The following is a 26367-nucleotide window of genomic DNA, read 5'->3' as shown; positions in this document are numbered from 1 at the left end:
TGTGCTAGCGAAGGGGAAGGTCAGTGTCTCAGAGCATCTTTGTCCGGCACGGTGCTGCAGGGCCGCAGGGCCAGGGGGCTGCAGCGGGACTCTGTTGAGCACTGGTCGCTGGGGAAATGGGGTGGCTAATCTTCAGAGGGGCAGGACAGAGGAGGTCATGATGAGCCGGCCCTCCACCCAGAGCCACAGCTAATCATCCCTCCAAATGAAAGACTTCTGGGAAGGGCGGCAGGGGCAGGGGCGGGGGAGGGGGCGGGGGTGTTAGTGGTGTGAGTTACACTGGCTGGGTTCCCACTCATCTTCTCACGACACTCATACAAGGCAGGCACACACACACACACACACACACACACATACACATACACACACACACACACACACACACACACACACACACATACACATACACATACACACACACACACACACACACACACACACAAAAAAACACATACACACATGCACACACATACGCATACACACTCTTACTCTCAGTGAAAGGCTAAACTGCACACACACAAATACACACACACACGTACAGACAATATTCCCATTCAGAGGATGGCAGAGATACACACAAGCGCACACACACACACACACACACACACACACACACACACACACACACACACGATTCCTCTTTCTCTCTTCTCCTTGTTCTCTCCCTCCCTCCCTCTCTTTCCAGCGACAGAGGAAAGAATGCATTTAGAGGAATGAGGTAATTGTTGGGCACGACAAGCCCGGCAGATCTGAATTAAATGTCAACGCCTTCGGAACGCCGCATTCACCTCCACGTCTCCTCCAAGCGCATGGGCGATAAATGATGTCGTGACCTGCCAGCCGTTAAAGGTCAAGCGGACAGTGGCCCCCGTGCGTATTACACACGTCACGTAGACAAGACAGCCTGCCCGCAGCTGTTTAAATCACTGCAATTTTCTTTGTAGCCCCGTGGCCACACACCCCCTCCCCCATCCCCCCTTCATCCCTCTCCTCCACAGATAAGTAATTCATAACTGGATTTGACGCTTAGTGCACACAAAATGAAAGTTTTCCCCGACCAGACCGGTTAGCTCTCATCTGAAATGATAGCGACATTACACAGGCACTTATACAGGCACGACGTGACTGCTTGTTCGCATGTCCAATATTGTTTTGATCCGTGCTCTGAGAAAATGGATGTGGTATAAAGTGGCGAGGATGTCATAGCCTGGGGGTATTTTGGGTGGGTGGGTGGGGGGAGGGGGGTATTTCTCTCACACTCCCACCCTGCGGAAAGTAAAGCCTCCCTTCCCATCCAACAACATGCCCGCTGAGAAGCAATAAAGACAAGCATCACTGCCGTAACTGTGCATGTCCTCTGAAGCACTCTCTATCTCTACAATCGTTCAGCCTTTCATCGCCTTCTAGACCCTTTGGAAAGGTTCCGCTAAAAAATGCTTCATTGATAGCTCCCTGATAGATCTCTTGTCAGGTCCTCCCTAACTAGAGACGAGCTGCACAAGACCCTTATGGTGGTGCGTACGTTTGTTGAACGTGAAGCATATGTGGTCTTAACATTGGCATAAAGCATGAAAACAAACATAACATGTTATACAGACGGTGGCGTTAAAACAAATTGATGTCAGTGAAGGAGAACAGGAACATTTCTTGTCGTCCTTGAAGCTGTGCCAGCAGCTACTGACGTTGGTCACACACAGTCTTAAATCAAGGTAAGGGACACATAAATCTTACTATAAATCTACCTCGGCACTCTTCGTTTGGGGAGGGTTTTTGCACAGTTCAGTTAATCTGGGAGCATGGAGGAGTGCGTGTCTCCATTCAAGTAGATAGTCAGATTGTCTTGCTCTAGATATTTTGTAAGCGCAGGAGTTTGGACGTAGGTGGCTGGCTAGCGGCTGCGGAGCGTCCTTTTCAAGTATTTGTTCACACCTACCGCACACATGCAGGCAGAGACGCTCATGTGCACTTAAATCGCCGTGTTAATTGAACCATGTCTACCATCCTGTCTGAAACAGCCTGCCAGACGAGGGGCTTCCAACTCTCTCTCTCTCTCTCTCTCTCTCTCTCTCTCTCTCTCTCTCTCTCTCTCTCTCTCTCTCTCTCTCTCTCTCTCTCTCTCTCTTTTGCTCTCTCTCCCCCTCTTGCTCTCGTCCTCTGAGTCCCTCATTCTGTCTCTTTTCCTCTGACTCCCTCTCTCTCTCTCTCTCTCTCTCTCTCTCTCTCTCTCCCTCTCTCTCCCTCCCTCCCTCCCTCACTCTCATTTTGCTTCAGGCTTTCCAACACACTTCTGTAGCTTGTTCACTTAAACACACATGAATACACACTCATGCCAGACAGCTTGTGAGCTGGCAAGATTGGAGGGAGTGCGGTGACACTCGGCTATCTCTCCCTCTATCTTCCAGGACGAAATGCACTGGGAGGGGGGGGGGAGAGACGGAGCGAGAGAGTGAGGGAGGGATGGAGTGAGTGAAAGCACAGGAGAGAGGGAAAAAGGACTTGTGCTCGTGCCCACAGAGAGAGAGAGACCAGATGGACCGATTCTAAATGAGGCTCCCGAGTTATAAATATGGCGGGAAAAACATACGGAAGGAAGCGTGAAAGCTGGAAAAAGAGCAACGCAGACGGCGACGTGCGCACACACGTGGGCCAACCACTGTGGCCGCCGAGCAAAAGCCAGACATTCCTCCACACTTCGCATTTCGTCTCCGATGTCAAGCGTGAAAACAGCCTTAAAAAAAAGAGAATAAAAACAAATAAAAGAGAGGGAAAAAAACAGCGTGTTAAAAAAAGCATGCGCTGACTGTTTTTAGCGTCCGTTACCGTGGCTACTTCCAAAGGCCAGACGGCAACACCAGCGTTATTCAACACTGTGTCTCACTCCAGAGAGGCAACAACAAGCTCATTGGATGGAAAAGAATGAAGAGAAGAGAGGAGAGAAGTGAGTAGAAGAGGAGGAGGAGGAGGAGGAGGAGGAGGCCAGTGGGGGAGGGGAGTAGAGAGGAGACGGGACGGGGGTTGAGTTGAGGTGAGGTGCGGAGCGGTGCGTTGCGCGCCCACGTGGCGGTGATTGAGTGCCGAATAGACACCCAAGGGCGGGCCATGTTATTGCTTTTGTTGAGCTTATCAGCAGATGAAATCTCTTTAATGAAACGAATCGTTTTTCACCGGCCCAGAGAAGAGGTCTCCTCCTCGCGGCAGCGGCCCCCTCAATGTGGTCGGTCGGCGGAAGTGGCAACCGATCGTGGGTGGGTGAGTGTGTGTTTGGGGGGGTGGGGGGGCTGGTGAAGATCAATTATGGCGTCAGGAGAGAAGCAGTAAAAAGACATGTAATGCAGAGACTACAGGGTCCCCTGAGAGGGGGGGGGGTGCATTTAATTCATCACTCGCCCTGCTGCGCCCCGATTTATCACCGACACATTAAGAACCGTCATCACTCAACCATGCTCAGGGTCCTCACCAAACTCCAAACACACACACACGCTCCACAGACTCACACAAGGGAAGAGGGAAGAGCTTATAACACACGTTATAGCCACATACAGGCACACATATACTACTTCAGTATCCGGTCACACAGGTTAGGTAAACAACAATGCATGTTGGTGTCACACACGTGTAAACACAAAGCATGTCTGTATACATTTGGACGTGCTCATGCACAAAAACCTCTTGTTTACCCGACGTCAGAGATGAGCAGGATCTCGCTCACGTAATCTCCCCCTGCTCATTTATGCACACGTGCACACACCTTACTAAGCTCAAACAAACTTTCACAAAGACTATCAACATGGGCCCAAATTTACACATACACAGATACAAACACACACACACACACAAACACACACTGAAACACGCTTAAAGCATTTTACACACATGTACCACAGGAGACTGCGTGCCTTGCAGAGTCGCTTTAAGCTAGCACTGACAATTCAAAGCATTCTCTCTCACACCCTCTCCCTCCCTCCCTCTCTTTCTTTCTCTCTGTCTGTGTCTCTCTCGCCCTCTCTTTCTCTCTCTCTCTCTCTCTTGTTCTTTCTCTCTTTCTATTTCTCTGTCTGTTTCTCTCTCACTGTGTGTGTGTCTGGGGCTGCTGTTCTCCTTCACACTCTCCCTGCATGACATGAGTGGCTGTGGTCGTGTCAGTTACACCTGCTCATCAGGGATGAGGGAGGGGGAGAGGGAAGGTGGGGTGATTTGTCGTGCCGAGATGAGAGCACTGGCACGCCGAGCACCCTCGCTGGCATGGGGACAGCCGCGTCAGATCTGGAGAGGCTCCCAAATGCCCTGTTCCACACCGCCCACCCCTCCTCCACCCGAGTGCTTTTACTGTAGCTCGAGCGGAGAGGTCTTGTCGGGGGTGTTGGATGTGGAACAACACAAAAGACATAGAAAACGAGGGAAGGAAACGTAGGAGGGGTGATGGATATGATCGCTGTGCTGTGCTGTGTGCTGTGCTGTGCCGTTCGCTTCCTGGTGTCACATCGGCGAGGGAGGAGGGAAGAGGGGCTGGCAGAGACAACAGAGGGGAGAAGAGGAGACCAAGTACAGAGTAGAGAGAGACACCGAGAAGTACAGTCAAAGACAACGAGAGAGCAGAAGAGGTTATGTAAAATACAGAGGTAGAGAGAGAAAGAGAGAGAGAGAGAGGTAGGGGAGAGTGAGAGAGAGAGAGGTAGAGAGAGTGAAAGAGAGAGAGGTAGGGGGAGAGTGAAAGAGAGAGAGAGGTAGAGAGAGAGAGAGGTAGGGGGAGAGTGAAAGGTAGAGAGAGGTAGAGAGAGTGAAAGAGAGAGGTAGGGGGAGAGTGAAAGAGAGAGAGAGGTAGAGAGAGGGTTAGGGGGAGAGTGAAAGGTAGAGAGATGTAGAGAGAGTGAAAGAGAGAGAGAGGTAGGGGGAGAGAGAGGTAGAGAGAGGGTTAGGGGGAGAGTGAAAGAGAGAGAGAGAGAGAGAGAGAGAGAGAGGTAGAGAGAGGGTTAGGGGGAGAGTGAAAGAGAGAGAGAGAGGGTTAGAGGGAGAGTGAATGAGAGCGAGAGCTCCCAGGAGGCACACAGGGCTGGGCGGACTGCGTCCCTGCCATATGGCAGCAGGTAGCGCTGCCAGGGCCCGAGGGGGGCACAGCCTTATGGTGGCAGGAAATGTTCTGACATGGCACAACGTTAAAACAGAGAGACTGGCACCGCAGGCCTGCGGACAGACGGAGACAGAAGAGGAGTGGAGGAGGAGAATGAGTTCAGTGAGAAGGGGAGGGGAGAGGAGGGGGGGGGGGTGCGCTGCAAGGTCGAGTGTGACCTTCAAGTGTAAATTACAACCATCGTAACGTTTCCACTGACCGCTGAGTTTCTTCAGACAAATGGCCTCGCATTTCATTCCCCTCCATCCTCCCCTGCCAACTAACCCCTCATCTTGCCCCAACCCCCCGCGTGGGTGGCATTTTAACCCCCCCCCCCCCCACACACACACACACACACCCACCAGCCTTTGATTTAGAGCCCTCACAAAGAGTCAGGAGCGATAACATCTATTTCCCTCCCCCCTGTCCTCCCCTCCCCCACTACTGTCCACCCCATGCGCTACAAGTATCTTATTGAATTCCGGCACAGGCCGACACGGCTGCGAAATGATGCTGGCAGCTCCTAACCTGGTTAGACACTCCCCCCTCTCAAGCCTCCTCGCCAATCGCCTCCGATAACACACTCGCTCCATCACGAGGCGTGCATGCTGCAATATAATGGTTTAGAGATGGCCGATGAAGCTGGTTATAGCCAGAGGGGGGGGGGGGTTGTTAAAGAAGGTTCTGGAAAGTGTGGAATATTAAGAAGGCCCTGAGGACGGGCTGGGCCCCTTTCGCTGTGGAATGTGCCCTTTAGTCGGGCACCCCGAGAAGCGTGGTGCCATCTGTGCCCAGAGGGGGACGCTAATCCCCCCGCCACCACACTCAGCAGTAATTGGTGCCCACTGCTTGGCAGCACTCCCGAATGCACACACACACACACACACACACACACATTCGCACACACACACACACACACACACACACACACACACACACGTACACACACACACACACACACACATTCACTCACACACACAAATGCACAAATACATACTCACCCCCACACACACACACACCCACACACACATACATTCTCTCTATCTCTCCCTCCTTTTCTTTTCGTTCGCCCATAACTCTCCCTGATCTCTCCTCAACAGTCTTTTTTCTTTCTGTCATTCCTCTTTCTGTTTCTAGCGCATTTGTTTTACTCAGCCTCCTTCATCTTTTATGCTGCCAAGCTATCGATTGGAAAAAAGGGACAAAAACACTGTAATAAGGTTGTAAACCTCGATCTACTTCCTGTCTTTGAAGTTTCAGAGCATCTCCCCCTCCCCGCCTCTCATGTTTTCCATTGGCATTTGCCAGCCTGTGTCTCTGGCTGGTCCGTAGGAGGGCACGTTGGTAGCCTGGCACAGGTGCTAGAGTCAGTGCATGCCCACAGAGGACGCTGCCTGGATTTTGTTTGTTTGCTGTTTGTTTTGTCTTATTTGCTATGCCACTGTGAGTGGGTTTTTCTGTGTGCGTGTGTGTGTGTGTGTGTGTGTGTGTCTGTGTGTTTATGTGTGTGTGTGTGTGTGTATGCTATGCTTGTCCTCAGGAGAGGAAGCATGTCCCGTTTGAAAGGGGGGAAGTGGTTTGGCCCCCCTGCTGAGGGAAATCCTATTTTTGCTCTTGGCTCGTCAACACAAGTAAACACGGCGCTCAGGAAAACACAGCGCGGAAAGGTTCGCGCCGCAAGCATCGCTCGACAGCTGGACTCCATTTTAGATTGATACCTAGTGGCGACACGCTTCCAATGTCCGGCCACGCTTGACCCAGGACCGACCGAGGCCATATCCGTCCGTCCAGCTGTTTTTTTTTCTGCCACCCTGGCACATCTTGATGGCGCCAAACATCTTGACCTGTTCTTTTTCAGCAGCCTACAGTCCCAACAGTGCTATTTAGTCCAATCATGTAATCACACGCGTCCTAGTTTTCTTCCCCCCCTCCCCCCCCCGCTCTGTTGTTTCTCTCTCCTTCAGCACCCTGTTTTTCCCCCGTCTACATATCTGCCTCTCTTGCGTCGAGGCGAGACTTCCCCTTGCCCTCATTCCTTGCTTTGCCCCTGCTTGAGTTACAGTGCGTGATCAAAGACTCCTCTTTTCCCTTGGCGTGGTGAAGGATAACTGAAGGAAGCTTGCGGATATAAATGTGATTCCTCTTGGGGGTGGGGGTGGGGTGCATTTGAAACGCCTCGTGGGTAGAGTTCAGTGTTTCTCTCTCTCTCTATTCTGTGTTATCCACAACTTATTCTCCTCGCACTGAAGAAAAGAAGCACGGAATTAGACCCACAGGTCCGTGTCGTCTACAGATAAACTTTGCCAAAATCGCTGCCATTTGTAAAGCTCCTGTCGTGGAATAGCGAACAAGACAGGGGAAAAATGGCTTTGTCTCAACGAAAGCGGCACACCAACAATAAAGAGTGTTAAGTACCAGAAGAAATGTCTCTTGTGGCTGTACCTATTTCCTGTGACTAATCACCACATCATCTTTGCAACTTCGAAGACCAGCTCAGCCAGCTTTTTGATGGCCTCAGTTCATCAAATTGAAAAAAAAATACATTGACTTTAAAAAGATACATTGAGTTTAAAGTCACACCTGCAGTTATGCTCGGCAACAGCAGTTATCTGGAAGCAGGAAGTGTTGGCTTGTACCTCAGCGTTGGGGTGCAGCCATACACCCTATACCCCCTCAACCAATTCATCGTCTGATTTATTGGGGGGGTGCTGCACTCGAGTGGGACAGGCCCCCTCCCCTCCACACACACAAACACACACACACACACAAATACACACACACACACACACAGAGATACACACACACACACACACCTCCACCCCTCCACTCTCTCTGCAAGTGGCTTTTATTAAACTGGCTGAAGTGTGTGTAAAGTGCCTCCCGGTGGAATGATTCATGGGCCGCTCACGGGGGAGCCTCGTGTGCCCCGCTGCGTAACTTATGAACCATTAGAGTGGCCCGCGCTCCTTTTCAACAAGGTGTCCCCCAGCCTTCAGGTGCTCATTCATCTCCACATTGATTTTAACCAAGGCTGGGGTGGGGGTGGGAGCGAGAGGGGTTGGGGTTGGGCATTAGTGGAGGGTGGGTAAGGGGTCAAGTCCACAATATCTTAGGCCTGAAATGGACTGCCGGAGCGCAGCTAACTGGAATCTTACTTATAATATTTACGATGCGCACGGAGAGTAGGCAGCCCTTTTTATAAACGCAGAGCGGTGCTCATCCGTCGATGACAGATTGCTTGAGGGGTCTCGGGGGGGGGGGGCGTCGAGAGGGAAAGAAAAAAGAGAGAAAAAAATGAGGGAAATTGAAAAAAAAATCAACAGCAAAGAGAAAAGGTGGCAATTTCGCCCCCCCCTCCCTCCTAACCTCTCCCTCCTTCATCTCTCACTTCTTTAGCTGCGTTCGATTTTTTTTTATGCAGCGGTTTCATTTCAGAGGAGAGAAAGCCTCAATAAGCCATGTTTAAGAAAGCATGCACACACACACACACACACACGCACCGCTGTGCCTACAAAGAGAAACTAACACCACCACCACTACCACCACCACCTTTCACACCAACCTCACCCCATAATAAAATATACAGCCGTCTATCTCTGGTGTAGGGCTGATGGGCTCGCCTCGCGTGCTGAAGCAGTTTGGGCCAGGGTGACATTGAGATAAATGTGGAGAAGAGGAGTGTCTGTTCCCCCTCACCCCTCTCCAACGACAAGGAGGCGGCTATATTCCCACAGATGGGCAGGAAGGGTGGGTGGGTGGGTGGACTAATGATTGCGTGGCATACTAATGAGACACTTTTTTATTTTGAGTGGGAGGATGGGAGGAGAGGTAGAGACACATGCTGGCAGATATGAAGGTGGGAATTTTCCTTTGTGGCCCGGAGAGTTATGGCAGGTGGTAGGAAAGAGAGATCGAGAGAGAGAGAGAGTGGGAATGAGAAAGAGATAGATTGATAGAGAGGGAAGGGGAGGGGAAGTGTACTGAACTAGGGCGGAGGGGGGAAGTGAGAGAAAACAGTTTTGGTGGATATATATTTTTGCCTTCTCCAGTCCTGGAACTGGCATCCTCATTTGGATGGTTTTATTTATCCAAACTGCTTTTCTGTATGCACAAGAGCTTTTCAGGTTAGGAGGAAACTGATGGTAATCTGCACAATCAGCGAAAAAGGAAATGTTCTGGGTTTTTTTTACCCCACCGCAAGCTACCCTCAGCTTAAGGAAGGCAAACAAGAATGCCTTTTTTTTCTCCCAAGGTGCCTCTCCTCCTTCTCTCACCCCTCTCTCTCTCTCCATCCATCATATTTCTCCTCTTCATTCCTCTCCTCGTCTCCCCTCTCCTCTCCACTCCTAACCAGCACATCCATGTCAATGGAGGCGGCGGGCATGACAGGGCGGGAGGGGTCACGCTCGCTGCTATCCATCAGCATTCAGGCGTTCAGCAGCCCCAGCAGCTCATAGCCACGCTCACTTATCCCGCCAGCGCACTCCCAAATGCCACCATCCATCACCACAGCTCCAGGATTTACTCGGATCGCCGTCCACTCCGGGATCGGTAGCTTGCTGGTGCCGGGCTGCTCTTCACTACCACCTCATCCACATCCCTCTCTCTCTCCCTCCTTCTCTCTCTCTCTCTCTCTCCCTCCTTCTCTCTCCCCTTCCACCCTCACATTGGTTTGGTGTATATCTGTAGATCTAGCTATCGCACCTCTTTCATTTCCATATTCTTTATCTCCCCCTTCTACCCTCTATCTCTCTGCACTCTCTCTCTCTCTCTCTCTCTCTGTTCTCTCTCTCTGTTTTATACCTCTCTGCTTGTAGGTGTGTGTGTTTGTGTGTGTGTGTGGGGGGGGTGCTATTTAATGCTGCCACTCTCCGTCTGCAAAGACGCGGGCGCTGCTTGACTGGGCGCGTGATTAGCGCTGTTGTTTCCGCTGGGCTCGGCGAGCGCTGGAGTGGAAAGGTTGCCTTCTCCATACCTTACTCATATAATGGCCTGCTTTTCATTTCCATTCTCCAGGCAAAAAAGGGGAGCGACACACATACACACACACATATACACACTCACACAAACACAAATGAAAACCCAGGCAGGGACACACCCAAAGAGAACAATGTGCTTTGTTGTTTCGGCCAGTGATCTAGGCGTTGGTCAGTGTCTGGCTCTCATAGAGGCTTTTAATTAGCACTAGTCAAACACTAGTCTAGTTTTGTTTTATCCCTCTCACCCCCCCCCCTTTCTCTCTCTCTCTCTCTCTCTCTCTCTCTCTCTCTCTCTCTCTCTCTCTCTCTTTCTCTCTCTCTCTCTCTCTCTCCTTTTTGGAGGCCCTCGTCTGCAGGATTGGGATCTCCAGCCGGGCTCTCTAGGTGTAGAGTGTAATTTTCTCCTTGGATTCTCACGTTGCATGGCAGGAGCAGCACCATGGCTAAATTGCATCCAGATGTTTGTTTTTCCCTTAACAATGCACATAACATAGAGGTGACATCAGCAGTCATCCTGAACAGAAAGGGGAAGCTCACATCTCCTCGTGTAATGCCCAATGTGAAGTCTAGCACTGTGGTCAGAAACATTTTGGTCGGAATGTGTATAGTATACAAAAGTGCGTGCATGTGTATGTGTGTACAATGTTTTTGTGTGGGGGGTGAATGTGTGCATGTGTACATGTCTATACAGTGTGTGTGTGTGTGTGTGTGTGTGTGTGTGTGTGTGTGTGTGTGTGTGTGTGTGTGTGTGTGTGTGTGTCCACAGTGAAGCAGCCGGAGCTAGCTGATGGATAGTAATGACACATAATTAGTGGTGGAGGTAGGCACAGACAGACAGGAATGCACCACAGCAAACAGCTAAATGTTTTACGGCACTGTCACATTCACCATTTTGGGTCGCTTTCCTCATTTGGCATAACTCACCATGTCACTTAAGCTCTAGAAGACAAGGCCTAATTGCACTTTCCAATCCCCCCCACCCCCATAAATAATTCAGATTTATTCAAATAATGCTCCTGGGCTGTGACTTACAAATGTGACCTAGTGTCAGGCTCAGGCATATTTTTTTTTGCCCCTGCATTTTTGTGTGCAGCCCATGGTCTGCAGTCTTCAGTTGGAGTGTCATGGCAAGTGGTAATGAGCACCTGCATTCCTTAGCATCGGTGTGAATTCCGGCGCTACCTGCAAAGATCAAACCAGGAGCCGCCACCGCTAGTCGGTCATCCGCACCTCGTCATTAGACTTCGTGGCCTTGTGAAGTAGGTTCCTCTGAGCTTGGTGTGGATTGGTTGGGGCACTGTAATGGGGATGTTGTTACGGGGGAAGACAGGGTGGTGTGTGTACCATTCTGAGAGAGCTTTCGAAGGAGCCTGAGGGAGGTTGCATCCTTGTCAGGATCCAACCAGAGTCAGCGGAGGAGAAGAGAGGAGGAGGGGAAAGGAGGAGAAGAGAGCAGGAGGGGAAAGGAGGAGCGTCTCTCGGGTCAATCTGCAGCGGGATTAATTAGGCGCTTGGACGCGTGGTCTCGGAAGTGTTGAGGCAGCAGGCGGGGAGGGGGGTGGGGGGTGGGGGTGGCTGTTACACTGGGGCTAATGAAAGCTTGATCCGAGAATACGGGGAATGCTATGTGTGTGTGTGTGCGTGTGTGTCTGTGTGTGTGTATGTGTCTGTGTGTGTGTGTGTGTGTGTGTGTGTGTGTGTGTGTGTGTGTGTGTGTGTGTGTGTGTGTGCATGATAGAGAGATAGAGAGAGAGATGTGTGTTACGGGGAGGGATGGTGGAGCAGTTACCTCTGCCTGACAGTAAAGAGGTTGATGATGATGCCAGATCTCTGAAGAGGTCCTCCTGAAATTGAAATCACCGTACCACTCTCTTTCCCCTTCTTTCTCTCTCTCTCTCTCTCTCTCTCCTCTCTCTATCCTTCTCTCCCTACTCATTCTGTCTCATCACTGACTTAGAAAACAGTGATATGTTCTGAAGCAGTCTGCTATTATTAGACTCCTGTATTTTCTCTAGCAGTTAAAACTCTCAGCTCTTTGTTTCTCCTCCTCTGCCTGGGTGTGTTTGAACATTCAAAGTAATTATGTGGGCCCCACCAAAAGATTTTGGGGGGTAAATCTCTGAAGCCCTGTCATATGTACCGCCACTGCAAACAATTTCTTTACGTAGTTCGACCATGAAGTGTCCTCGGGTCATGTTTAAGGCTGTTTCTTTGAGAGAGAATGTGTTTGTTTTGTCTTATAGTCTGCTTCGGGACATCACAGCATGAGCTCCCAAATCTCTTTCTCCTTTTCTCTCTTTCTCTCTCACTTCATATCAGAGCTGACCTCTAAAAGGTTTCTGTCACCACTGGCCACATGGCTTGTGGCTTTACACCTTTTTTGTGCAAATCAAAAAAAAATAAGCGGCAGTGGAAAGTTGGTGTAGGGAAGTCCTTAGGTGCAGTAGTGGTGAGCTTTCATCTTGATTTTGTTTTATGTGTATTTGTATTTGTGTGTGTGTGTGTGTGTTGTGTGTGTGTCCTATTTATTCGGTATGGCCTATGGAATGTGATGGTTTTCCATGGACTACCCTTTCATCTGGGGAGAAGCAGGTCCTGTGGCGCAGCATTTGTGCTCCAAACAAATCAAGCCACCAATGCCGTAAGCCCCACAGGAATTCACAGTCGCTGTTCCAACCTGTTTCAGTTTAAACTCAATTCCAGCACACTGCTCTATGAGGCATATTCATTCCGGGCGCCTTCTTTCAGATGGCCCAACTATCTGGTTATCTTTCAGTGATCTTAAGAAGTATTTATTGCCAAATACACATTTCTGCAGGCATTGTGGCATCCGTGCAGTAAAAAAGAAGCTTAGGGAAGCCGAAAGGACTTAGATGATAATAAAAAGCCATGGCTTTTGGGAGAAAAACTTGACTTGGTATGCAGACTTATGGCTACAGCTAAAAGAAGAAAACTCATTGAACACAATGCGGTGCAAACCCTAGGGGTATTGGGAATTTAACGGGATGCCAAGCCTTTACAAGTTATGCAATCCAGCATAGCTATAAAGCTTAGGGCTATCAATTTAAAACAATAAAAACATCTCATTATCCACAGTATGTTTATGAACCATTTTTTTTGCCTTGTCGTGTGGAAGCACACAAACGTACTTGTTAAAAGTCTTCATTTGCTGAGATAAGCAGACATGTTGATTCCCAGAGGTCCAAAGGTCCATTTATCTATCTACCGCTATCTATCTGATGCTTCGTAATGAACTCCTCTCAGCTTCTCCTTCTTTCCTTGCTCAAGTCCTCACACTTAGCAGTGTGCCAAAAGCCATCACTCCGATCGGCGCAGAAGCTAACAGTCACGCTCCAGTAGGACAGGCAAAGGCAAAAACCAGACACAGCCATGCACAGGCCAAGGCGTTGCTTTGGGTTTCACCAGTTCCTGGCTCCACATTCTCAACGTACTCAGACGGCGGGTACAAGCGGCCCAAGGGGAGCACAACCCGGCTGGCTTTTGTCAAAGGAAAGCGAAGTGAATGCTTGCTGCATATGCAATTGTGTTTTTCCTCTTTGCGAAAAGCCCTGCAGTTTGGAGCCCTGTTGAGCTAATGATGAAGCATCTCCTGTGAAGCGATGTCTTATGCAGGCCCTTTCACGCTGACTGGAATACATTTTCACTGATTCAAGAGAGAGGGAGGCAGGATTGATTGTCTGTTGAAAGGCCTAACGTTACCTTCTGCTGGGTCTTATGATTTATCTATTTATTTGTTAATTCCCTCAAGCACTGAGAGCTTTAATGAGAGGCGGAGAGCTCTAATAAGGGGCGGAGAGCTCAGCTGGACGTAGGGATGGGATGAGGCGAATGACCTGTGCGGGGTGGAGGTCCTCTGACATGAACCGCATCAGCATTCATGATGCAGAGGTGCATGGTTAAAACCCCCGACACAGCAAACAGCAGCGAGCTCTGAAGACAACAAACCCTGCAGGTCGGCCATTGTATCAGGAGGACTCTGGAAGCTTCTTGCCATCACGTTTCAAACCAGAGCTACTTGGTTCTTTGTTTTTACACATCGCCTTTGGCAGTTAGTAGGGGGCGGATTCTCCTGACATTATCCTCCTCACTCAGACGAGACGATCTGACGAAAGCCCTGGTGGGGGTCATGGGAAATGCGTGGACCCGCTGCCAAAAACCTTTCCTCAGCAAAATCGACGTCCTTTATAGCGATCGCGCTTTGAACCACCTCTCTTTTGTAAACCTTTCAAGCATCAAGAGGTTTGGTGCTTTTAAGGCAGATGAAATGACTGGCTGAGGAGTAACGTCGGTGCGATAAGGAGGAGTCTTTGCCCATGACTTTTCTCCACTGTGTGGAGGTGTCAATCAAAACTGGGTCATTTCACCACTTTCTTTTTATGTTGTCCTCATGCAACCGATGCTCCCCACAATACACCGTGGCTTCTCTTTCTCTCTGTTTCTCTCAGTATATCTTTCTTTTGTGTTTGGTGGCACCCAACACAGATGTATTTAAAAATGAAATTAGCCTTGTCAAAGAGCCTGCATATTTATTTCTGGGAAGAGCGAGGAAAGTGGAAAGGCGGATGTTTCTCACAGGCCCTCCTTGCATTCCTGTTCCCCCCTCAAAAAACATTCTTTCGTTCCCATCTGACTTTGCCATTTAGCCTACGCTGTGAAGAGAGAGGTGGTGGTCTGGTCATATGCTCAGAGGGCAGGAATCTGCAATGACTGCCTCAGGCCAACCAAAGAAGAGAACAGAGAAGAGAGAGAAGAGAGTAGGAGTGTGATTCTCATGGCTTCTTTACCATACAAATGCAGTACCATATACCATTCAAAGTCTGCTTGCTAGACTTTGCACTAGCAACTCAATTGGCCTTAGTTCTTTTGGCTTGTGTTCTTTTTTTTTGTTCTTTTTTAATCTGGAAGCTGTCAATTAAATCCCACGCAGGCCAGTTGTACCACCTCTGACATTCCAAGATTACAAACTGATGGCTATTATTGTTGCAGCTGTTGTTGCTGTTGCTGTTGCTGGCCCTTCAGTTTCACCAGGAGCCTTTATTTCTCCACAGTCTGCCGAGAATTCAGCGAGCTGAAAGAGTCGTACACCTAGCCAAGACTCTAAATCACTTTGTCAGCGCACTCATTTTACAGTTGTCTGCAATCAGGCGGAAGTTTATTTTCCCACCTTAATTGATGTTTTAATTCATTGCTGGCCCCTACGGCAAACTGGATGATTCATTAAGTATTTGATTAGATAAACCCTGCCATCGAACGCAGAAGCCCCTGACGAGTTACAGGAAGCGGATCGATGCGGACCAGGCAACCCAGCAAGCTCTGCTCACCGGCCCGCCGACAGGAGGCTGTAACTGGGCTGGAGGAGTCATGGAGGTGGGTCGGTGGGGACTGCAGGAACTGACACTGGAACATAGAACAAATTGAGCATGTGTCACCCCGGCCGTGAACACTGGTCCATGGTGGAGGCACTGTCAATATCTGTCTGTCTCAGTGCCATGGCTCCCCCACTGCTTGGAATAGAGCACCATTTTGACACCAAGAGAATAGATGTTTCTGAGAGGCTTTTTTGTGCTTATTCTCTACACAAGAGTGTGTGTGTGGGGGGGGTGTAGTATGTCCACCTTCTTTCTTTTTAACTAGTTCTCTGTGAAACACAAAGCTCGGGGTCAAAGTGATTTGCGTCTTTTTGTTCAGATATTCCCAAGGGGTCGGTTGCACAAGTGTGGGGAATCTCGCTTCTCGGTTCTGATGCAGAGCTTAACAATTCCCTCTGAAATGAAGAAGCATGGTGCACAGTGATATGCTGTTCTTTTGTGTTATTGACCGTGTGATTGGTGGGGGTATGTCTTGGTCATTCTTAACGGGTATCTGGTTACATGTGGCAGGCTACGATGGCTCTATCCCAGTGGGACATAGGCCCACGGGGCAGTGCAGTGTGACCTGACCCCGTAGACTTCTTTGAGGGTGGGGGTCATGTTGTTCTCACAAAATTGATTTGCCAATCTTTAACTCGGAATTCCTCTCTGTCATTTGAGTGTAAAACCATGCGGCTTTCCACCAAAAGAGGCAAGCGCTTTACCCTGTCTGGTTTTAACAAATGGAGGCTGAACGGAGAGGAGTTAAGAGAGAATAAATAATCTGCTGTTTGTATGCCGTCGAACCGTGACCTCCCTTTCCAATTGTGGAAGCTGGAAGCTGACAGCCCATTCCCAGAGCGGTGTGGACAGCTGTTATCAGTATAAATACACATTAGATCTGTTTGAGTCAGATGGGGAGAGAGAAAGAGAGAGAGATAGAGAGAGAGAAAACACCTCGCTAGTCCTCAGAGCCAGAAGAGATTAAACACCCCATGCTTTTGACACACAATCACTCTGATATCCACCATTCAGCTTTCAGGAGGCACCTTCCCACAGCGCCCACCAAAACTTTCCCACCGATTCACGCCTCCCTATCAACCAATTCCTCCACTCCCCTATGTTTCCCTCCCATCCCCCCCACCACCACCACCACTCTTCAACCTTCAGATCCTTTTCATCGGCCTCCCAGAATGCTTTGCATGCTCCCATGGGCTTAGAGAAGAACATTCAACGTCGATAATTGGGAAGGGGCAGAACTCCTCATGGAGATACCTCCTTGATCCAGTTAAAACTGAAAAAGGGGCAATACCCAGTAATAAAAACATTTGGGAATAGGCACAGCACATTGGCGAAGTTGACACTGATTCTTATTGAACGGGTGAGCTTGAATAAAAGGGATTTAACAGCACAGGGAAGCATTGATACAAAAGTTAATTTTCTCAGATAATTATAGGAAAGACAAGCCACGTACAAACTTGTGATTGCTTTTTTTGCATCATGATCATAATCACATATGTAATGGACCAGATGTATTGGATCATGGTTGTCATGGGCTAAAGCTCCTGTTCTTCTCATTTGAATTGCATGGAGGCATTTGAACAAAAAATGGGAATGTTTCCTGACTCCTGATAGGAAAGAAAAAATGAAAATAACAATAAAATGCCCTGAACCAGATTGCTTGAGACCCACGGATTCAGCAGAGTTTAAATAGGATTATGGCGGAGGTCAGAGTTTACATTGTGCATGTGACTAACCTCAGAATTCCAAGGATGCAGCTTAAATAGGCTTTGCTTGATGTTCTTTCCCAACTGCCTTTTTCTATGGGGCGAGAGAGGGAATTAAAAAGCTTTTGTTGTGTCTAGACAACTGCATGCATGAATGCGTCTTTTTCATATCTGAAATGAAAAAATATGAAATATAAAATTTAACCAAGTCTATTTATTATCTGATAAGCAGCCATTGTTTGTTGAGCTGTTGTCAAATAGCACTCCTGATACGTTGATATTCATGCAAAGTCTTGATAGTAGGGTGTTTCAATTTTCTTATCTTTTCACAGTCATTCCCTTTCTCTCTAACTCCCCTGTCTATTGTATCTCCCCTTTCTCTCTCTCTCTCTCTCTCTCTCTCTCTCTCTCTCTCTCTCTGTGTGTCTCTCCCCCTATATAGCCTTCATTCCCTCTCTCTATCTCTGGAGGATAGACAGAGATTGCCTGGCTGGTTTATTCATATCTAACTGCCACTTTGTTTCTCTTTTCCTGCTCAGCTTTATAGGGCTGTCATCTTAGCACCTCTCCTTGCCTCCTCTTTCTCTCTCTCTCTTTCTAACTCTCTCACTCTTTCTCTCCCTCCCTCTCTCTCCTCTCTCTCTCTCTCTCCTCTTTCACCAGTTCTCCAAAAAAGCCTGGGGTCTTCCTTCAAGCAGGGCACCGACCCAAACCATTCAAGTCGCCCCATTCTCTCATCACCCAAAACCTCAGCCAGACCCACTTTCTCTCCTTTCCTTTATTCCTCCCTGCCCTTCCTTTCTTCCCCCTGGGCCCTTTGAATAATAAAACGTGAATGCCTTTGTGTGGGGCGTGGATCCGGGGGCACAGAACTCCTGAATCGGCCATTGATGGGTACGAGGACTGGATGACAAAAGGGCACTCCCACTCCAGCCTTCGGAGGGTTTCACACAGGACAGGCTTTTGGCATTCAGACAGCAGGGGCCCTTGGCAGGGGCCGAGGGGGGAGGGGGCAGCCCCCACCTGGGCCAAACTAGCCCCTGAGCTGGATGAAGATCTCACCTGCCTCACAGCTCAAGCATCCTCCCCGTAAGGGGCCGTAAAAATAGATACTTTCCAGCCACTTGAAATAATAGAGACAATAGAGGACAAGGATCAACAAGCTTAACAGGGATATTGTCACGTTTGAAAGTCCACGTGAAACAATGATTTTTTATGACCCATTTCAGGTCGGGCTGACTAGACGATAAAGTTCATGTAATAGATATTAGTTAATGACGTGTCGTTATTCATGTAATGAAATCGGATTAGCCTAAAATTAGCGGTTAGCGCCGACAGGACATGACGGCCAGCACCGGCACTGGCACCACGTCTGTAATTATAACAACCCATTCAATCACCTGAGGCTTCCAGCAGAAGAAGCAGCCTGAAGTTAACTCCACTACACCCCCCCCCCCCCCCAGCCCCCCCGTCGGGAGAGGCCGCTCTGATTTGTATTCGCAGAGTGTTTGAGGAGTGTTTAATTACTGGTTGGAGCGGCAGGCTCCTGACTCGAGACTGGAGCCGAGTGAATGAACATGGAGTGAGGGAGAGGACAGGAGAGGGAGAGGAGAGGAGAGGAGAGAAGAGGAGAAGAGAGGGAGAGATGGCGAGAGAAGCAATCAGAGAGATCTGAGCGGGAATTAAATGGGGAAAAAAGACTCATTAAGGCAGACGCTGAAAGAGATATCGAACCCCTGCCTAATGGCCAACAGTAATGGAACCTGCACATCAGATGATGGACTGGTTTTACACACGCGCTATTGATGCACATTGAACCCTTTCCTCCTTGGAAAACTCGCTCCAACTTCAGCTGGCCAGACGAGTGCTAGGGAGAGGAGGCAGACGGAGAGCGATCCGCTCAGTCGATCCTCTCCATCCTCTTCACCACCCACTCAGACCATTCTTCTGGACAGCTATCAACCAATCCCCTCCGCCAGGCTGGTTACTATGGAAACCGCCCGAGTTAGCCCACGCGCTAAAGTGGACTGGGGAACGGTAAGCAGCGCAATAACGGAAATTAATGTAGCGTGTACCCAGTACTAACACAGAAAGTATTCCAAAACCGAGCCGTTTTGCTCAATTGGATTTCATCAATTCTGTGCGAGTTAATTTCAAGTGACATGAGTACGCACTTCATGGTAGACAATGGCATTTTAGATTAAAGCTATTGTTGGGAGCTCAGTGTGAAAGTGTGGGGTTGGTTAAGGCCACATAACTGCTTACCAAAGGGTCAAAAGTAGAGGGTTGGTGGATTTATGACACCCAACTTTAATTGCCCTGTTTAGGGTTTTTACTGAAAACCAAAGCACCTCTTTGCAGTTGTCAAACCCTCCCTGAAACAAACACATTTCATCTCAGTGTGGCATTGCTAACGGCGGCGGCTCCGGCTGTTGCCCATTTCGACACTCCTAATTGCAGGCTGATCCGAACGCTGATGGGATCGGAATGACTGACTGGAAGACCTTCAGCTGTGTTGTTTTCGTTGACAGTTGAGCAGATGTGTGAAAACACAACCACATTCAAATGGGGTTCTGGAGTGGTTACATTTTAGCGGTAATGCCTCAAAAACAACCCTCTGCAATATGACCTAATGTCATATCATAATGGAAACTTGAAAACTAGATTAGTCTATTTATTAGAGGCCTATTGCTTCAATAATGTTTGTATAGGCCTAGTGTTATGTATCAAAACGCTGAATAAAGTCAAAAGGTCAAAAAGTGAAAAAAAAAAGTGTGAAGTGATGAACCAGGATTTCTAACTGATGATATATGATCTTCTTCAGAGTTGACAAATAAAGCATGCTCGGCTGGTGTCCCGTGAAAGCATTATCACTTCAGAGTATTTTCTCAAGCCCTTTCAGAGGCACACGGGGCCTGAAGTAGGCTACCAGCGAGGAGGGACTGACGTCCGTGCCAGCACTAGATTGTCCACGTTGGCAGTGTAGGCGAAGCAGTCACAGAAGTGGCCTGGGAAGAAATAAAAAACCTCGCAGCACGCTTCGCTGCCACTGGCCTTGTTCTCACCAGCCCTCCGGCCCCTTGTGCCCCTTCGCCCCCCCCCTCCTTCTGGCATCTTGGCACATAAACATGTGCGCGGTGGCTGTTCCCATTCTTGGTAATCGTCTCCCACCTCCTTGCATGCCACCCTCCCTACCCATCATCACTCACTACCGACCACCACCACCACCACCATCACCTCATATTTTCCATCTCTCAATAACCCACATGAGAAGTGTGGAGGATGGGATTTCTGCAGATTTAAGTATGAGCTATAAAGGCTGCTGAAACGAGCAGGCGCGGAATAAGGCAGCCCGCACGGTATGGCGGCAAAGCATTCATTTCACACTCCTGGTGTGGACGCATTTTTTTTTTCTTTTTTTTCTTGCATGCCTACATATTTTCAAGGGTAGACTGATGCGGCTTTGCTTGCATAACGACATGAGTTTATTTACTGTAAGTGCAAAGCCGCGGAGTGGGTTAGCACGTGCTTAAGACCTACAGTACTGTATATGGTACATGGAACACTGCTGTGGAGACTTAAGCTCAGAGATCTGCTAAGCTTAGCGTGAGGAGTCACCATAAGAAACAAGAAGACTCCGGGGTCATTACATCATAGCATTCCTTTTGGATACATCAGTGTTTTCCCTTGTCCTTGTTTTAGAGCTTGATTTGTTTAACAGATACTTGACTCACACAGATGTCTGCTGTGACAGGTTGACTTTGTTAAACTAATGACTGTTGGGTTTTTTTTTTTGCTGTTAGCCAGTCGACTCCATGAATAAAGCATCTGGATGATGAGGCAGGGGGAAGGACGGATGAAAGTTTTGGCAGGTGACGTCCCATCCTGATGAGCTACCTATCTGCCCTGTCCTTCCTCGCCTCTCTTCTTAGTGTCTGGCACCAGGCGAAAGGGAATGAATGAGTAGGACGTTCTCCTGTGCCATCTGGCTGACTTCCTGGATGCTCTCACTGTCTGTCTCTCACCCTTTCTCCCTTTCCCTCCCTCCCACTCCCTCCCCCTCTTCCTCTCTCTCTCTCTCTCTATTTTGTTGTTCCCTCTCTCCATGTCTCTTTCCCTCTCTCTCCTCCTGTCCCTCTTTTCCTGAAGTTCTGCACAAGGGTACCGAGCCATCCTCCCTTTTGCCTTTGTTTCACTCGCACCGCCCTCAGGCATTTCAGACTGATTACATGCTTCCTTATCTTCCTGGCATTGCTCACAACTTGAAAGAGAATCCATGATTTTGTTTAATATTCAGCATGAATACATTACCGTCACAACATGCGCCCCTCCTAACAGCTACAAATTCAGACTGCAGTCTCGTCTCTCAGCAGATGAACGGATTATATAACAAATCTCCCCCCCCCAAAAAAAAAATGCTGTTTAAAAAAAACCTTTTCTCCTCTCACTCAACAGGAAAGCTACAAGTGGGACGTAGGCAACAGCATTTCAGCCTAGTCACTGAACCCCCCCCCCCCCTCCCCCACCAAGAAAAAGCCCTAGTCCTTTGATGCTGAAGAGTTCCCTCTCTGTATCTTCAGTGCAGAGAACATCCACACATCAAAAACAGACCTCCTCTGAAAGAGCACTGATTTTAGGGAAAGGGTGGATGGCGAAGAAAGGCCTCCGCTACATCAAAAAGCAAGAGATCAACACAAGAAAGAGCAGAATGGACAGGGGGTAGAGGGAGAGAAACGGAGAGAGCAGCGATATTCTCTCCCCTCTGATCCGTTACCCTTAATGAGTCAGGCACGCAGGGAATCCTTCTCAGTGTTCATCAGGAAATGTCAGTGAATCACAGCACATTGATTTTAATCCAAATTGCGGGCTTGAAAAAAAAAAAGGGGGCGACTGGTGTCAAAAGAATGGGCGCCATTCATGGGGAAACGTCAGTGATTTATGTGTATTGATCCGCCGGCACGGGCGAATGCGAGAATACGCTCTGGCCCATAACACAGAGCGCCTGTCTTGAGATATGAGGCGGCGCAAAGTGCACGCAACAGCCAATTTGGGGGGGGGGAGGTTGGCACCATTGTAAAACTAGTTTTAGTTTTTTTGGGGGGGGCGGATGGGGGACACACTGTGGTTAGTGGTGCAGTTGTTGCAACTTGCCAAATCCAAACTGGCTGGTTTTAGGGACCCAGTCAGTAAGCACCAGTCTCAAAGGATTCACAACACTGTGTGCTTTCTAGCCCCCCACCTTTTTCCCCCAGTGAGAAATAGCAGACTCCAAGATAGTCAGCATTAAATCTTCGCCACTGTGCAAACATAATGGGGCCCACACCCCATGATTGCTTCTCGCGCAAATCCTCGGAGAGTTTCAGCGTACCGCGCAAGTTTTGATGCCTCCTCCTCAGACTCCCTCCACAAATAGACATGGTGTGTGGTTATTTATCTATGCCTCATGAACCCCCTGTGGAATTTGGAGAGCGGCATTCATGAATTAGCAGGATAGCAGATCTGTCGCAAAAGCACACACACACACACACACACACACACACTCTTTCTCGCCCGCTCGTGCGTGCTCCGCACCCTCGCTCCGGAAAGCTTGGAGTTTGGAGCTCGGAAAGCTTTGGCTGTGTTCATTATGGCGTGTGGGTGTTTGTAGGGTGGGCTTTTGGATGTTTGTGTTTCTAATGAGCGTGCATTCACAGTCTGAATTCAGGATTTAATGCAAATGAATGCACAGGTGCTGGAAGACGCCATGCTATTACTTTGGCAGATGTAAAATTATGCATGTTAGGATTGGGCCCGTAGCGCTCTTGGGTGGTAACTTGTGTGTGTGCGTGTGTGTGTGTGCGAAGTCAAGTTTAAATGAGTGTGATAGCAATAAATTTATGGTTAAAATGGATAATAATTTAACTTCAAGACTGCTTTTAGTTAGCCATGTAACCCTTCTTGGTTTAAACAAAGACACCCTCCCCTCCCCCAATGGAATGCTAATGTGCTGGTTAAGGACTATCAGGTACACAAGACAAAGGATGCTACCTTGATATAATGTATCTATGTGACATGAAATGTAAATGTATTCATGTTTGGTATCATTCTGATAGTCTCAGTACAAGGTTTGTAATGATTTGATTGTGAGAATGTTTGGAACATTCTATAAGTGATATTTCTGATATATATGATATCTCCCCTCATGCTATTCTGATAAGAATGCATAGGTGTGAAATAGGTGTGTGAGTAGGTGTGTCTGATGCCAACTGGAGAACCAATCATGTGGGCTTGTTCTTGGCGCCATTTTGTTCTTTGTTTAAAGCATTTAAAAGTAACTAAACTGAAATGTTTGTCAGATTTAGATTTTGGATTTTCAGACTAAGGATGTAGAGCGGAAGAGAGGAGGAGTTGGCTACAGGCCAACCTAGGCCTTTCAGGCCTGGGATAGGCCTACATAGACCATAGACCTTTTTTTGTACCCTCTCAGCTTGTAACAGAATAAACCTGATTCCTGAGTTTTTCCTGAAGTTCGCCAGTCTAAGATTAATATTAAGTAATTATTCACCACAATTACTTTCAAGTGCGAGTATGTGTTATCTGTATTTGTGAAAAAGTCATGAAGAGTGTGTGTGTGTGTGTGTGTGTGTGTGTTTTCACATGTATATAGTTGAAAATTGCTTGGGAAATGCACCTAGAGAGAGGGAGGAAGTCAGCAAGTAAAAGACAGTGTGAGAGTGTGCATGTGCATTCGTGAGACAGTGAGTGTGTTTGTCTGTCTGTGTAGGCTAAAAAGCACCCCCTCACCACACACTCACACGCGTGCTGGCCGAGCGCGGTTCCCCGGCAAAGCGACAGTGACGATTAATTCCAGCTCGTTATCTGTGACCGGCTGCAGTAAGGCCGTGCCACTGGCTGACGGGGTAATCAGTCCAAACCCACCCCCACCCCCCACCCCCACCTCGGACAAAAGAGAAAACCCTCTCTCTCTCACACACACACACACAGAGAGACACACACACACACACCCATCCCTTGTGCCCCACTAACTGTTCGTCTCCTCCAGACTGATAGCAGGGCGAGAGGCAAATTGGCGAGGATTAAGCTAATGTGATCGCAAAGCCACTTACCATGGGACCCACAGGCCAGCACTTCTCTGCCTCCAGCTGCAGCTCCCACTCGCCCCAAAGAGCGTGTCTCTCTCTTTTACACACACACACACACACACACACACCCTTGGGGGTTCTGATACCTCTGGCTGCCAGAGACACATAAGGCGCTCCCTTAGATCAACCTCTGCGGTGCTGCAGTGTCATGGCTGTGTGTGTGTGTGTGTGTGTGTGTGTGTGTGAAATGGAGGGGCCAGTATATTGGCCCCAGACGTCGGGCTCCGAGATGTAATGCCGTAATGAAAAAGATGACAGGCATTGCATCAGCATGATGCCAAGCTGGCTAGAGCAGGAGGGATGCTTGCCAGGCAGGGCTCACAGAGGTGGCACGGGCGTGGGTTTGAAGTTATCCATCATCTCGGGCATGTAGAGTCACGGGTTGTTCAAAGTTGAGCTTTGGCTGGGAGATAAACGGCTTTTGTGTGTGTGTATGTGTGTGTGTGTGTGTGTGTGTGTGTGTGTGTGTATAAGGGGGGGTCTGAAATCCAGTCTCGGCTGCTGAAGAGCACACATTGGCCCAAAGGCATTTGCTAGAGCTTTTGCATAATTTACCGTTATGATCTTCACATCTAAAATCTCACCCTCTCTCCCTCTCCTTCTCTTCCTCAGGACTGTTAATCGGTTCTGGATGTGCCCTCTACCCGCTCGGCTGGGACAGTGAGGAGGTCCAGCAGACGTGCGACAACAGATCGGATCAGTTCCAGCTGGGTAAGACCACCACCAACACGGCACCTCACATCAGCAGATAAAAGACCAAAGGTAGTGCAAACTAACACAAAAACAAACCAAGTCAGCCTGAGCCCAAGTGCTCGTGCATCAAACACATCAAGGTAATCAACCGTGATCAAACGTAGAAAGATGAAAGGGATTCTACAAAACGCTAGGAGAAAGACAGACAAAAGGGAAAAAGTAACTTGTTCTCGATCTCTAACTGTAACAAAACTCTTTTCAGGTGCATAGATTAGTGGAAAACAATGACCTCTGCCTCCAGTTATCTTATAGTGTCCAGCAGGAACAAGGACAATGCATGAACACACCTTGGCTTATCATTGTGCTGAAGTATTACAATGGTGTCCTCCAATGTTCAGTCAATTCCCTCTCATGAGAGAGAAAGGCCTTGTGCTTCAGGCGAGCAGATCTTATTATAATGGAAACACATCATGTGATACGCGGGTCCTTCACCTGCTGCTGGGCCCCTGGGCTGGACCAGACAACATTAGTGGTGACATCTGAAGGACGGGCTGACAGCATTATAATATGTGTCAGTGGAATTCAGTTGAGAACTGTGAAGAATCACACAGATAAACATATCAGCCGTTATTTTTTTTTTTTCAGACACGGGGGAGCTGTCTATCTTTTGTGGACACTTTCACAAACTGTCAAAATGTGTTTTTATACCGTAATATTTTTTGTTCAGCCCAGTGAGAACACAATTAATAAGAAAACCTCTTGCACAACTGTTATTGTCTTATTGAAAACTAAGTGCAGGATAGGTACACACAGGCCTATGCATACACACATCAGTGTGTGTGTGTGTGTGCGTGCGTGCGTGCATCTGTATGTGTGTGTGTGTGCGTGTATGTGTGCACGTTCACCTTTGAGTTTAACATGTGTGCTGCAGATGGGTCTGTGTATGTGTGTGTTGCCACAGAAATCCATAAATAGGAAATAAAAACAGAGCGTGAGCATGAACCTGTGTGTACACATGGGTCTGCATATCTGCAGGTGTGTGCATAAAACGTGTGTGTGGAACGTGTGTGTGTGTGTGTCTGGGTGGAATAAGTCTTACAAAGGAAGCTCTGCCATGCTCTGATGTTCGGCTCACATCTTTGGGAAGCGCTTTGATCTTTTTCTGTGCTCAACCCCAGGGATATAGATCCCAGAGGTGCTACGCACGCCACTGCAGCCCCTTGTTTCTCTGCTTCTCATCATCTTCATCACCACCATCATCATCATCGTCATCGTCATCATCATCTTAGTCTTGTCTGTACTTTCATGCATACAACCAGGAGGGAAACAAGACATTTTGCCCTATGATTG

At 48.5% G+C, this 26367-nt stretch overlaps 1 protein-coding gene across 1 annotated transcript in view; it reads left to right on the top strand.

The window, feature by feature from the left end:
• Window positions 1-26367, top strand: part of LOC143121727 (LHFPL tetraspan subfamily member 6 protein) — a 53596-nt gene that overhangs the window by 24299 nt on the left and 2930 nt on the right. The window contains exon 3 of the mRNA XM_076282289.1: window positions 24937-25035. Within this exon, the coding sequence (XP_076138404.1) occupies window positions 24937-25035 (99 nt within the window). The remainder of the gene's footprint in view (window positions 1-24936; window positions 25036-26367) is intronic.

Source organism: Alosa pseudoharengus, unplaced genomic scaffold (genome assembly GCF_046254945.1).
Source record: "Alosa pseudoharengus isolate Yale_2024_CS ecotype anadromous, Long Island Sound unplaced genomic scaffold, YU_APseudo_1.1 YU_APseudo_1.1_scf_13, whole genome shotgun sequence".
Taxonomy (NCBI): domain Eukaryota; kingdom Metazoa; phylum Chordata; class Actinopteri; order Clupeiformes; family Clupeidae; genus Alosa; species Alosa pseudoharengus.
This window is presented reverse-complemented; position numbering and strand designations above follow the sequence as displayed.